The sequence below is a fragment of the Trematomus bernacchii genome, unplaced genomic scaffold (genome assembly GCF_902827165.1).
Source record: "Trematomus bernacchii unplaced genomic scaffold, fTreBer1.1, whole genome shotgun sequence".
Lineage (NCBI taxonomy): Eukaryota > Metazoa > Chordata > Actinopteri > Perciformes > Nototheniidae > Trematomus > Trematomus bernacchii.
This window is the reverse complement of record NW_022987625.1, coordinates 1,749,945-1,765,745: the sequence shown is the minus strand read 5'-3', so window position 1 is coordinate 1,765,745 and position 15,801 is coordinate 1,749,945. Positions and strand designations below refer to the sequence as shown.

Below are 15,801 nucleotides of genomic sequence, written 5' to 3'. Positions count from 1 at the left end.
TTGCTCCTTTGCTATGGAAATCATAGAGATTGCCAAAGAAAATGTTTCTTGTTTACCATAAATGTTATGTTTATGTTTATGTTTATTAAGGATCCCCATTAGCTTTTGCTCTTGACAAAAGCTACTCTTCCTGGGGTCCGACACTTAAAACAATACAACAATAATACAACAATAATACAACAACAATACAAAAACATTCAAAACATAACTCCTGACATCATTAACAATATTAACAACATCACCAACATCATCAACAATCTCATCCACTTACAACATCAATCTCAGCCAAGGATGAGTGCACAAGACACTAGGGGTGTTGAAAATAATCGTTTCTACGATGCATTGCGATGCGGACGTGGACGATTCGGTCTCGATGCAGTGACGGAAGATAATCGATTATAGCGTAGTAACGTTGCTTCCTGATTTTCCGGCCGCGGCTTTACTATAATGTTTTTTTTTCTGTCACTTTAATATCAAATCGGTCGGTGACGCAGAGATCAGGGAACAGACGTGACAGCGGCACAGCAACACCAAACACGGAGCAGTCTGCTTTATCCACCAACACAAGAACACCAGTCCAGAACCAAAAGCAGAAGGACCCGCTCTGAATCACTCCGTCTCGCTGCGGCTCAGAGACACAAGGATTTATGTTTTTCAAAAATAATCGCGTTACAATCATGTCAGGTTTTTGGTGGATTTAAGTCTTGGATTGCAGAGTATGAATGTCCTCTAGCAATTTTCAGACGATATTATTATGTACGTGTGTAAAGACGCACCCCTGCCTTTAATGAGCATCGTAAGATGTATCCATTAAAAATGAATATAAATAGTATTATGGGGATAGGCTTTCTCAGACAGGCATATATCTATCTATGCATGCAAGATAATGATTTATCATTGTAACTGTGGATGCTGTTTTCTATACATGTAGACTGCACTGACCTCTTTCCTTGCCATTGGACAGGGCTACAGTTCCAGGGGGGTGGATGAGAGTTATATGGAAAACTGCTTTTAAAGCTGGTTCATCAAAACAAGGGAAGGTCTTTCTGGCATGAGTTGGATGCATCTGAGAGGTGGCAACGATCCTGAGAAGGATAAAAAACATTCTGAACACAATGTTGACATTTGAAATAACCCATACTGGTCTAAAGATAATGCCAGACAGGAAATAGAGAACTTACTTTCGGACCCCATCTTCTTCATATTCACTCCGATAGAAGCCTGCCAAGTCATCAGCTAGTTCTCCGGTGAAGTTTGTGTACAGCTGGTACTTCTGTTTTTTAGTTAATTTACTATTCAGCTCAATGACAAGATACTGGGTCTCAGGCTGCATCCAGCAGGACTTAATGCTGGGAGCAGACCCACCACCTGAGGAGGGAATATAACACATCATTATTAATGCTCAATTCTTTGTTTTTAGGACAAATGTCTTTAGAACTTTATGATGTAAGACAGACACTAAACATTTATTGGAAGTCGACCTGTGCTGAGACGCCGTACTGACACAGCCTCTGCCCAACAGCCTGTCCTCCTCCAAAAAACGACCAAATGGTCGATTGTTCAAGCCAGGGGCGGATCTACGGGGGGGGGGGGGGCAATATGGGGCAGCTGCCCCCCTAACTTTTGTTTCCCTAAAACTGTACTTGTAGAAACAAACCTACACTATGTCCACAAGCTTCTCAATCAACTAAACAAGCAGTACATTAATTAAAAGTGAATAATTTTAAATATCATCTTAGGCCCGTTAAAAACGTAGCTACGGCCCTGCATTAAACTGCGGAACGACGTTCACACAGACCGCGGCTCACATAGCTGCAGAGAGGGAGCGAGCTGTCCCAGCACCTGAGGGTGGATCAGCTTCCCCTGGGAGCATTTCCCCTTCCACTAGTTTTGTTTTTACTAAGGACGAGAGTTTGAAACAAAATATTAATAAACCGCTGCCGTTTGAATCGATAGCATTTAATAGACGGGCGCTGTTTGGGACGTTACGTTACAAAATACTACGCAGACAGCGCTAGCTGGGAGATCGATCACTTTATTTGCTAAACTATGCGGTACTATTAAATCCACGTATATTACACATCACAGCAATGAGGCCAGATAAATTAAACCACCAGGATACATTCTTTACCGTCAAACTGGGTCTAAACACAGCTGCCTGTGTGCGTTTGATAAATACTTTCTGATTTTATATTTATTATTGGCTATGCTATTAGCTACATGGCCCTAACGTGTACAGTTGTAAGCATTTGTACCAGTGCTTTTCACAAGTAGACTCTTGCAGGACAGAGTAGCTGGAGTGATTCAACAAAAATAAAAAGACATATCTGAGAAGTGATCAGGATGAGTAGAAAGAGGAAAAGGAAAAGACAGTACACTGAAGAGACCAGGAGGGTCAGAGCAGGAGGAAGCCAGGAGGAGATGAAGACATTAGTGAAGAAGAAGAAATGTACAGATGGAGCCTCTTATTTTGGACCCCAGCATACAGCTTCCTGCCGACTGCCAGCCAGTTGCCAGCCAGTTGCCTGCCAAAGACCAGTATTCAGGAATGTTAGGCCCTCCCACTATTCTCCAATTTCAGGGTTTAACCAGGAGATGGCGCTATATATTAAATAACTAAGACTTAGTTTTTCACAATAGAAAATGCAGATATTATATAAAAAACTAAAGTTAAAATCTTGTTTTTAATGCCCCAAGAGCAATAACATCTTGTCACAAGCTTTTTGGAAGAAAAAGACTGACTCAAGAGACCTGTAGTTGACTAATTACAGGCCTCAATAAAGTTCTGCCATTGGTTGTGAAAAACAACGGTGGACATAGTGGAAAGTGAAATTGACATTGTCGAATTTAATAAAAATACAAAATAATGTATCTGTGTACGTGTTTTACTATGTGATCTGCACTTATCAAACATCTAATTAAGGCGAGACACCCCAGGTGAATAGGGTATTTTTAACTTAAAGATATCAGCTAAATATTTCTCCAGTTAATTACTTACAATAAGGCAATTGTTTTTTGTATTACAAGTTTTCTGAAATAGCATGTTTAAATATCCAAATGAACCATTATCTCATGAAATATGCGCATATTTTAACACATTTCAGGAACCGAAATCTGAACTTTGGATAAAGCCAGGATCAAAATTATTGTTTCATTTTGTAGTCATATTAGTATCTAAGGCTTTTACAGAAGGGATTTTGGATATCTCTTTGTATCACTCCATAAATCAGAAAATACTGTCAACAGCCCTAAAATATCAATTTTCACCATGTTTTTAGGTATAAAATGTTATATAATTCAGGCTATGAATTATATATGACCAAACCCTTCTGTAAAAGCCTTCATAATATTGATAGGAATATAACTGGAAGGTTTGGTGTATGTAACTGCTGAGTGATTCTACAATTTAGGGTACATTCCATGTCCATTGATGTCCATTGATGATAATTATAATTATTCTAACTATTTTCTTCAAAAATATCATATTTTGCCTATTATTGGAAAGCATGTTATAATATCACACAAACATTATGTGCATCCTATGCTTTATTTAGCTTGAAATGTGTCATGATGTTCTTAAATTGTCAGTTTTTGCTATGTCCGTTTTTCAGTTGAGGGTGTCTTGGATTCAAAATAATGAATAAAAACCATTAAAGTAAATTTAAAAAATGATTCATTTATTTCAAAAGTCTAAATACTAAAGAATAATAACATATTTTTAATTGATTTCCCCCTTTAAATAATTTAAATATCTTAATATATGAATGTCCGCAAAAGTTCTGTCAACTATGTTACTAACAGAACTTCCCCCTTTAACTCAAAAATTGTTTGTCCCAATACCATGTCACCAGCATCACATGATGCCATGTTCCTCTTTGGCAGACATTTTGAACACACTGTGGTGATTGTCCTCTACATTTTTACAATATTTTATGTATAATAGCACATGGTCAATTAATATACTCATTGACAATCAACAATGTTACGTACATTGTTATGGTTTACAATTGTTTAATGATTTTAATTCAATTATATGTGCAAATGTGATGTTAACCTGTTCAAGAAAATGACATGTGGTCATCCAGGCAAGGCCTACCATTGAAATGATGGGTCAAAATAGGGAAATTGTCAACTAGGTTACCTGTCAACTGAGTTACCCAGTACTGTAATAACTGTAGTAACTTAGTTGACAGGTAACCTAGTTGACAATTTGTACGACATGTAGACGTCATTACACATCATTATCAATGGAATTTTGCACTTCTGCCTTGAAATTAACATAGTGCTGATGGTTAATAATGTGTCCAGTCAACTATGTTATTTGCGTCAAATGTTTGACTTTCATTGTCAACTATGTTGCACCTCATTTTTTCAAATTTAAAATATCTAAAATAGTGCTTCTGATATCCTTTATAGTATAATGTATATCTACACAGGTTGGAGTTTTACATGACATCTCTTAAAACTATCAAAATGACCTGTATGGTAGTTTTATAATACAAAATATCCCTAAACTTAATGACAGTGCTGAACATATCACATGAAAAAACAAAACTTTAATACAATTATTTTTTAAACTTTAAAAAATCTTTGGATATATGGTAGAATAGACTCAAGAGCCTTTCAAATTTGATTTTACTTGAAGTGCAGGACTTAATCAAATGATTGTAATGACATCAAGTTTGTCCGTAACATAGTTGACAAACTGAGTAGTGAAAACATCCTTTCCCTTAAAATAAAAAAATATATAAAAATGTTTAAGCTTTGCAACTAGTGGATATGTTACACTGAGGAATATACTAACTTGAACCACTGATTGTTCTATCTATACATTTTATTTGGCATTAGTAAATAATTATGCACATTTACAGATATTTTACATGATATGAGTGATAACACGTGTTATAAGGGCTATTTCGCACAATAGGTGTGCCTTGAGATTTTTACTTGTCCTTTGGTGTGCCTTGGGCACAAAAAGTTTGGGAACCACTGCTGTAGAGAAATGTAAACGTTCACCATCCCCCACCCGCCTACTGTATGTTGCTTTTTGACATGTAAATGGGTAACTACCCCCCTCTGAGTGAATACCTGTTGTACCTGTCCGGGGCTAAGCCCATAGGACGATGCTCTGATGTCATCACCCTCGCACATTGGTCATATGTTTACAAAAAACGATGTTAACACTTTCTCGTTCTTAATATATGCTATATTTAGGGTCGATATGTGTTGAATTTACTTTAAAATAGCAGATCACTGTGATTCACTTCTCCGCGGCTCCTCCGTGCAGAGAGGCGTTGACAATTCACGAGCGTCTAACTCTCTCCCCCCTGTGAAGAGATATCACAGGGGGGGTTGGGACACACACATTCCGATGGCCAATTCGTTTTAAACAAAGAGTGGGGTGGGGGCTGGTGAACGGTATGGTCAATGTTTGTAAACACTGTGACATTTTGACTTTATTTGATCATTTCAGTTAAAAACTAACGTTCATATTTCATATTACTGTTTTGCCTGGCTGGACCTGTAATTTACAGGAAAGGAGTGCACGCTACTAAAGAGACACGCTACCATGGAAACCAAACAATGGTGTTGCTGTATTGAAGTCCGAGTGGAAACAGTCATATTTGGAGCGTTATGTTAGAATGAAACAGCGAGGTCGTGACTCACAAAAAAAAAGTGTTACTTCACTAACTGTAAGCTTGTCACTCAGAGTAACCTACAGTTAACTTAACTGTTGGAAAAGAAAGATCAGAGTTAGGAGTGTGAACACACAGCTGAGAGCTGCCGTTTCATTCTGACTGTTTAAAAAACGGTAACAACGGACTATTTTTCTTAGCGGATGCATGTAAATTTAAATCAATACATAGAACTATGTTTTAAATCAATAAAAATATTTTCTAAATCCATAAAAGCATTTTAATTAATATTGGGAGTCATGTCGTTACTTTGTTGAGAATGTGGCCATGTAATAAGCGGGATAATTTGCAGCGACTTGGTCATTATGGGGAAAAATAACACCCAGGGATCAAGATCCCTCCGCGACGCGGAGGGATCAGTAATTTTTAGTGAATTACTGAGTTTAGGCACGTTAATAACATTTTAATGAAGTTGAATACAGTATATTCATATTTGTCAGTGATTTCATGTCAATTCGGCGAACATAAACGATTAAATTAGGATTAAAAATCGAGAGCCGGCTGCTGTTCGTTACGGTAACCCAACTAGGACACTTGACACAGTGGCTTTTGGCAAAGCACACAAAGAAAACAAAAAAAACCGAGAGAGATGAATTATTGTTATTACAACGTGACTTCACTATTATTTAACAACTATTTTTATTGGGTTCTTTTATTTGGGGTTAAGTACATTGTCAGAATAAGTGAGAAATGGATTTAACTTCTGTTAGACAGCTATCATACTGAATAAATATTTATGCAAAAATGTATGGCATTAATAATGTATATCTAATTACATTTAAAAATGTATGGCATTAATAATGTATATCTAATTACATTAACTGTGAATGTCTTTCATTTTATTTAAAATGAAATAAAATTACATAAAACATTTTCCATAAAAAAGTTGATTCAAGAACAAATCAGTACTTTTCTTATATGACTATTATTGCTAAATTTGAAAGGTCTTTACCAGCTTTGGAATTATATATATATATATATATATATATATATATAGCACCTTCTGCCATCCCATCTCTACTGACATATGGATCTTAACAAAGATCCGCTATACATTAGTACCAGATATACTGTACACGGACATTTTAGTGAACCAGACCAGCTGTTTCCGCCGGGTCTTCGCTTCCCGGGCATCACGTTGTTTACAAGTGTGTTCAGATGCTAAATGACAAGTGCAAGTGACAATTGTTGTCGTCTTCTCTGTGAACGTTTTTTTCTCCGTTATTTTGCCATTTTCAGATTTAAATTTCGAGCGGAAAGCTAACCAGGAAGTAATAATTACTTAAGCGGAGAACGGAAAAAGTAAACGTTACAGCAGGCATAACAACAGCCGGTGTTTATTTTATTATAATATTCAAGAACAAATCAGTACTTTTCTTATATGACTATTATTGCTAAATTTGAAAGGTCTTTACCAGCTTTGGAATTATATATATATATATATATATATAGCACCTTCTGCCATCCCATCTCTATATATAATATCTATCCGTGACATATGGATCTTAACAAAGATCCGCTATACATTAGTACCAGATATACTGTACACGGACATTTTAGTGAACCAGACCAGCTGTTTCCGCCGGGTCTTCGCTTCCCGGGCATCACGTTGTTTACAAGTGTGTTCAGATCGTTCAGATGCTAAATAAAAGTTTAGCTTGTACTTTTGATACCCCGCCTCTCGGCACCACAACATCCAGTTTACTGTATTTCACATGAGCGATGTCGAACATTGAAAAGTCCTTATAAAATCTCTGTTATTAGATCAGTACTTTTCTTATATGACTATTATTGACTTGAACACTGAGAATGTATTTATTAACTTCAGACATTTGAAATATTTGAAATCAGATGAAAACAAACTGTAACGGACCCTGCCGTGTTATCTATGATTACTATGCCTTACTGTACATTCATAATTTCTGCCGGAGGTGGTAGGCGTTGCGGAGGAGCAGATTGCGAGTGAGGTGCCTGTTCTAAACGAACTATTCCAGCTGTTATAAAGCATTAAATAAAAAGTAAGCAAGGAATACAGAATGTTTCGTTACGTAACTTTGTTGAGAATGTGGCCATGTACATGTAATACATGGGATCATTTGCAGCGACTTGGTCATTGTGGGGAAAAATAACACCCATCCTGATCGTTTCAATGAAGTTGAATACAGAATATTCATATTTGTCAGTGATTTCATGTCAATTCGGTGAACATAAACATCAATGATGATGATTAAATTAGGATTAAAAATCGGGAGAGCCGGCTCGTTCGTTTTTTCCGACTAAACAACATCTATTATTTAGAAGTTGATTTCACATGACTCCAGTGTGGAACCCCACTGCACCCCCTGGTGGATCAATGATCCATTGCAGCTGGCTTCACAATAATTAAATGTATTTATCATGGGGGCGGTATCAAGTCTGACTGGGGGCCGGCCGGCCATCACGGAACGTGCATGAACCGATCACGACACTCGCACTTTAAACTGTCCAAAATAAGACGCTTCATCTGTATGTGAGGAATAAAGATGAAGTGTCAGAAAGAGGGACAGAGGCAGTGATCAGGAGGCAGATGAGACTCCAGCTGGACCACATGGTATGTTCTTATTCTCCTTGCATACATATTCCATTACAGCAGCACAATCTGCGGCTCTTAGTATTGACAAATATGTACTGAAATGTGTTCCTGCACAGGTCACCTTTAGCTCTCTAAGAGATGGGTGATGTCATTTGTGTACTTAATTATAAAGTACTTTTACTGTACTTACAGTAAACAGAGTTCTAGGGTATCATGAGTATTTTCTGCTGTTTTATACTATATTTTAGTTTGTTTGTCTGAACACCTTGTGCCTCTTGTGCATTAAGAACACTTGTGCTAGGGCATGATTTAACAATAAATAGGTTATATATACAGTATAAAATACCACGTACTGTCCGCCCTCCCATGCCACCCTGGCATGACCTCTTGCCCCCCCTTTGCCACCCCATGTAAAATGTTCTAGAACCGCCACTGGTTCAAGCGCTTATTACGACCAAGCCGATTGCGGCCGTCGATAGAGGTCTGGCCGTCGATGAGCGTCCTGTCGCTCTACTCAGATTGGTGTGTCCCGCACCGTCGTGTCGAAGCGGCAGCTTAGCGAAACACTATTTGCCTGAATGGGAGTGGAGCAGTACAGTACTTAAGTAAATGTACTTTGTTACTGTCCACAATCTGCCTAGAAATATTTTAATGTTGTAGCTGTTCAAGATGGTTATTTTAAAATGTTTTTAATATATACTGTTAGTAGTAGTATAATAATGCTGGGCTGCAACTGACAGTTATGTAGGCACATTTTTAGTTCTTCTTAACGCTGTGTGATTAAAAGAATAAACACAAATAGCAGGATAGGCACACATATTTGCTATATCTTGCCCCACTGAAAAGGCACTCAGGGCTCGAGCTTAAGGACGTCCCGTCGTCGAAAAAAATAGGGTCGGGAAGGAAAAAAATTAATTTGGGACGAATTTGGGAAGAGAGTTAAAATTAAAATAACCTGCTAACTCTCATGTAACTAAGCTTGCTTATTTCTCTGACACTTTATCTTTACAGTGACCTGTGTAGCATCCTATACATCACATGTAAGTGATTATTCTGATACCATCATGTTTCATCGGTATAAACTGGCGAAGCTTTATTTATTGTGGCTTTCAAAAAGATAATTTCATTGTATTTCAAAATGGCGTCCAACACAAGCACTATTTATTTATAGACAGAGAAATGGTTGAGTTTGTTATTACCAGTGTTGTGAGTTCAATATTTTAAATTAATTATAGTAAGGGAACATCTTAGGAGTTAGTGTAGTGAGTTTCAGAGCAGTGTAATAATTATTTGACCTAAAACTAAATGTTTTTATAAACATGACATGGGGATTTGCTAACTTTTGATTTCCCCCATTTTACACGACACAAATGGAGGCCACTATGGGCCAAAACTAACACGTAGGTTTCTGTAGGGTTCATGGCAGACGGATGCAGTTGTTCTCAGGAGGATATATAATAAAGGTGTGTTAGCTGCTGAGCCTATTTAGTGTGCATACGACACACCTGGCACAGTTTATTCATTTCACACGTAGCGTAGCGCGTGCATGTCGTCGTCCAATCCTTTTGTCAATCCTTCTTAACCGCCTTCGCTTCCGAATCAGCATTGCTATTGCATTTGACTGGTCGACGATCTGTATTTGTGTTTGCTTAAATAACTCAGACGAAGCTCATGTCTGAGGTCGGAAGGTAAACAGACGCCTCATTTACAGCAAGTGGGCGCGGGAGGTTTTTCTTCTTCTTTTTCTCTTGGTTTTTTGGCAGATTGCAACTTTAAGGTGCATACCGCCACCTACTGTACTCGCCGTGAAGTTGTTTGCGGCCTGCCAGTAAACCCAAAGCAGAAGAAGAAGTGACGTCAGCGGTTCATTTGCCTAATCCACCCCCAGGAACTCATTTTGGTGTGAACGCGATCTGCTTTAGTTCATCAGAACTAAAAGAGCTCTCATGAACTTAAATTCTCATGAACTATTGTGGGAAAAGTATTTGGTGTGAACGCTAGGGTGACCAGATGTCCCGCTTTGCGCGGGACTGCACAGCATTTTCACGACTTTTGGTGCGTCCCGCAAATTGAGACGATGTCCCGCATATTTCATTTTGATTGGCCAAAACGCTTTTCTGCGGAGAAAGGCCGGCTCGGTTCGCTGACGGCCGGCACCGCCCATTATTATATGTTTTAAACGGCATTAGGCTTGTTTGAGACGAGCTGCGGCTCGCCTCGAAAGTAGACGAGAATAGCCGATCGCAGCCGGGGGAGGTCTCAAAAAACTCGCCTGAAGTCGGACAGCTCGGAGTCGGCTTCTTCTTCTTCTTCTTCTTCTTCTCTCGGTTTTTTGGCGGATTTCAAACAACTTTAAGGTGCATACCGCCACCTCCGGAGTCGGCTTGACTCGGTTTGCATTTATAAATGCACACGGCATCTATTGCACGTCTGTCCGTCCTGGGAGAGGGATCCCTCCTCTGTTGCTCTCCCTGAGGTTTCTCCCATTTCCCCTTTAAACTGTGGGTTTTTCTCTGGAAGTTTTTCCTTGTATGATGTGAAACGTAAGGACAGAGGGTGTCGTATTGTCATACTGATATTCTGTACAAACTGTGAAGTCCACTGAGACAAATGTAACATTTGTGATATTGGGCTATATAAATAAACATTGATTGATTGATTGATTGATTGATAAAGAATGGACAAATGTGTTTAATCGTTAATGTCAGATATGTACTAAGTATTGTAAATACATTTGTTCCTGCTCAAGATTAGATTCAACTTTATTGATATTGCACAGATTACAGGTACTGAGACAACGAAATGCAGTTTAGCTTCTAACCAGGAGTGCAAAAAGCAGTAAAGTGAAAAGTAATGTACACAATCTACAGAATAAAATATAGAATGAATTGAATGATGAAAAAACAGTGAGGGGTATGAATACACTATATACACAGTAGCCTAGCCTAGTATGAACAGTGTGTTGTATGAATATGCTAAGATATATAAAGTATGACAACGGTAAGCAGTGCAAGTATAGTATAAAATATATAGATATTAATGTCATGATGATAAACATTGTGGAACAATGATGAAAAATGTGAATGAAAGTGGCGACGTAAAACTGACACAAAACAACAACACACTTTTGCCGAGCCAATGGAGAGTTTCATCTCCAGCACGGGGTAAAACCCACCAATGAGCGCTCAGCTCGAGATACCAGCGAGTCGTTTCCCATCAAGCATTTCGCTTCCGCAGCCCGGGGAGAGAAACTGCGCCGCCTCGCCGAGCCTCGCTCTCAAGTCTGCGGGCGTCTTTGTCCCGCGAGATTTCAACGTCTCATGTAGGCGAGCCTCCAGAGCAAGTCGGACAAAATGACTAACCATCATGCAACGCACGAGCAAGACGTTGATCGCAATTGCGCAGGTCTCGCTTGTCTCAAACAAGCCTATTATGTAAGTTGCGCTGACAGGCGACAGAGGTCCACAGTGTACCCCCCCCCCGTTGACAGTTCATGCGTCAACATTACATTTACATGTCCCACATTGTCCCACACAAACATACTCTCTGTCCCACTTGTGGCTTTCTGGCACCTGGTCACCCTAGTGAACGCGCCTTCTGTACCTCCACAGCCTGGCTGCTCTCAAAGCGTGCAAAAGAACTGTTCAGCTCATCTGGGAGAGATGCGCACACAGACACTCCCGCAGCACCCCCCGCTGCTCCTTTGTAGTCTGTCATTGTTCTTAGTCCCGCCCACATGTTTCTGGTGTTCCAGCCTTTGAAGTCAGATTCCACCTTCTCTTTGTACTGTCTCTTTGCATTGTTAATTGCTCTCCGGAGATCATACCTATATTTCCTGTACTCCTCCAAATCTCCAGCTCTGTGCGCGATAGTGCGCGCTTTCAGCTTGCCGCGCACCTCGCTGTTTATCCAGGGCTTTTGATTTGGGAATGTTCGTACAGAAACCTTCGGTACCACGTCATCGATGCATTTCCCAATGTAGCAGATGACAGTGTCCGTGTGTGTGTTGATGTTATTGTCCTCAAACACACTCCAATCCGTAGATGCAAAGCAATCCTGCAGTGCTGCATCTGACTCCTCGCACCATCGCTGTACTGTCCTTATTACCGGTCTGTCCCTTTTAAGTTTCTGCTTGTAAGCAGGCAGCAGCAGCAGAGAGATGTGGTCTGATTTGCCGAAGGGAGGGCGAGGGAGAGCCTTATATCCATGTCGAAAAGGGGAATAAACATGGTCCAGTATGTTTCCCCCGCGCGTCGGGCAGCTGATGTGTTGGTAATATTTTGGCAAGACCTTCTTCATGTTGGCAGTGTTGAAATCTCCGGCCACAACGAACGCCGCATCTGGCCGTGAAGTCTCGGTCTTATCAATAATCCCAAACAGCTGATCGAGTGCCGTGTTGTTGTCGGCGAGCGACTGCGGCGGGATATGCACTACTGTTATTACAACAGATGTGAATTCCCTCGGCAGGTGAAAGGTCCGGCATGTGATCATGAGGTGCTCTAGATGAGCGGAACAGTCCGAAGAAATAATCTTCACATCTGTGCACCAGTTGTTATTAGTCATTACACACACACCGCCTCCCTTACTTTTCCCCGAGTTAGCAGTCCGGTCCTGACGAAAAATAGTGAATCCGTCAGGAACAATGGCGGAGTCCGGGATAGCGGGGTTGAGCCAAGTCTCAGTGAGAATTAACATGTTACAGTTTTTAATGTCCCGTTGAAAAGCAATCCGACTTCTGAGTTCATCTAGCTTATTTTCAATGGATTGAACATTAGCCAGAAGAATACTCGGAAGAGGGGGTCGATTCTCTCGTTTCCTCAGTCTGACCAGCAGCCCGGCCCGGCACCCTCGCTTTGTCTTCTTCTTGCATCTCTCAGGTAGGGCAGCAACAGGTAGCCATGGCAAATCTCCATTGTCTGTCGGAGGGTTATTATTGTCCACGAAGTTTCGAATGTGAAGAAGTTCCTCTCTGCTATATTGTATGGCAGAGTAGGTGCGGTCGTCTTGCATGTTGCGAACCATGTTAAAAGTAAAACGGCAAAAGTAAAATAAATACGCACAAATACGAAAAGGGGCAAAGTTGGAGAGGAGCCCAAAGACGATGCGGCCATCTTCACCAGCGCATCAAGCTATTTGTTTAAGCACCGGATTGGCAAAACAGGAGAGTCTGTAAACCAGTCTGCTTTGATCTATGAATTAATGTCCGTGACTCTCAGAGAACCTGCTGCCTGCAGCTGTTTTAAAGGGAAACAAACACTCAGAACACACACACACACACAGAGCCAGTGGCGGACTGGCCATCGGGACGGTACCGAAGTGGGCCGGTCGGGCCACTAGGTCCACCGTTTCCCCGCAGCGAGGCTCCCCCCGTTGACAGTTCACTAGCCCCCCGTTGACAGTTTACGTGGGCTGGGCCAACCCTGTCTCCTAGAAATTACGTTCCCACAAAACTAAACTGCATTCTCAAATACGTTTTGCAAGAAACGTATTTCCTTCCACGTTACGTTTGTTATGAACATATCTTAAATACGTTTATTTTCTACATATCTTCTAGAAACCTATTTTCTCTCACATGACGTTTGTTATGAACGTATCTTAAATACGTTTGCTTTCTACCTATATTTGCCATTTCTTTTCTAGCTTATAATAATGATAATAGTCATTTATTAATATCATTTTAGAGCAAACTTATTTTCGCGCTGGCTGGCGGCTGACTTTTCAGTTGACCAAATCCGTTATTATGCTGGTTAATGGTTAATAATCACAATATTGTTTGTAGTCGTTTCATACAGCATTCTCAATTACGTTTAACAAGAAACGTATTTTGTCCCACGTTACGTTTGTTCTGAACATATCTTAAATACGTTTGCTTTCTACCTATCTTTGACATTTCTTTTCTAGCTTATAATAATGATAATAGTAATTTATTAATATCATTTTAGAGCACACATTTGAAATCGACGATCGGGCTTGATATCCTATGGTTAAATTAAAATCAGTAGGCGAGGCTGTAATTTCGCCAGCTGCGAGGCAGAGTTTTAACATGCCAAAAAGCTGCTGTGTCGTTTATTGCACCTCAAACACCTCAAACTTCCTCTAAGGACAGCAGAAGAGCTCTGTGGCTTCAGGCTTGATCGCCGTTCAAATGACAGCGTTGGTTTCCCCAAAAGTGGGTGGGGCTGTGACGTAGATTTTACTCTCATCTATTATTCAAAACCATTCTATTTAATCCAAACGTAAATTACATGCCAGTGTTTTATCTTTTTATTAAGCGATTTGTTTATGTTGTTTAACTCATAGATATATATAAACATATGTTTTTATATATATCTATGGTTTAACTGGGAATGTTTTCACATTGAACCGGAAGTACGTCACTTCACTTTGTCTTCTTCGTCCCTTTTACGTTCCAGACAATGCATGGCTCAGCGTAACAGACTGAACAGCGACCCCAGGTGTGTCTACATTGGAATTACATCTTCATTACTGAAGGAAAAATACTTTACCTTGTGTTTGTTAACTGGGTTTTTAATGCAGTTGGCTTTTCTTAATGGTTACAATATTGCTATGAGTTACAGTATATATCTGAAGCAAATTATGTTTCTGAAGATGTGTAGTCAATTCCACCCTTCAATGTAGCATAAATGTGAACTCTCATTACAGGAACAATACCGGAAACAGACGTAGGAAAGATCCTCAGCTCGCTGATTGGATGTTTTAGCCGCAATGCACGTTGGGATATGGTGTTTATGCGATGTGAAATCCGAAAACATTAAAAAAAATAATAATAATACTTTATTCTGAGTGTTCTTGCTTTTCTCTTTGAAAGTCATCACATAACGGCATTGTAATACACGGTTCGGCTACATTAAATATTACACATCTGCCATAGTTCTTTATTTATAGAGCCCTGATGAGAAGACTTCTGGACTGAAGTTCTGGAAGAACTGCCGCCGAAACTGAATACGTGTCGTGGATCATAAATATATCAACAATTAAACAACATCTTACATTTCTTTTCACAAAATACGTCTCCTTGCAGTATCAATACTAATACGGCTGACTTTTATATTTGATCCAATTGGTAGATAGGTTATATTTACACCATAACGGTGCACAGCTGATAGAAAAGGACTTGTAGTTTTTAAAGATATTACTGATTTTCTTTGAATATAAGAATGTAAATACTGAGTTGAGAGAATAGTCAGGGGATTTGGGTGATGGGAGACACATCTATGGAATCACAATTTCAATAGCTTACCATTAAATGACGGATATACCTTTCTGTCTGTGATGTTTTACAAATCAGATATTAATGTGTAGAAGTAAACATGAGAAATAATATAGCAATATCCTGTACAATTATGTAAAAACATGAATAAAACTACACATCTTCAGATGTTATACATACATAAGTGTCCTACACTAATAATACAAAGTTATTATTAGTATACTGTGTGTACCTTGTGTGCACCGCCTAGTGGTTAAAGCACGTTATTTAATCATTTTTGTTGAATAATGTTATTTTTGTTG

General features: G+C 39.5%; 1 protein-coding gene across 1 annotated transcript in view; it reads right to left on the bottom strand.

Moving 5' to 3' along the window:
• The window catches only part of LOC117484451 (aminopeptidase Ey-like), a 101,297-nt gene that overhangs the window by 60,183 nt on the left and 25,313 nt on the right, over positions 1–15,801 (bottom strand). Inside the window, exons 4-5 of the mRNA XM_034132924.1 lie at positions 1,182–1,368; positions 943–1,085 (exon numbers count right to left, since the gene is read on the bottom strand). Coding sequence (XP_033988815.1) covers positions 943–1,085; positions 1,182–1,368 — 330 coding nt within the window. The remainder of the gene's footprint in view (positions 1–942; positions 1,086–1,181; positions 1,369–15,801) is intronic.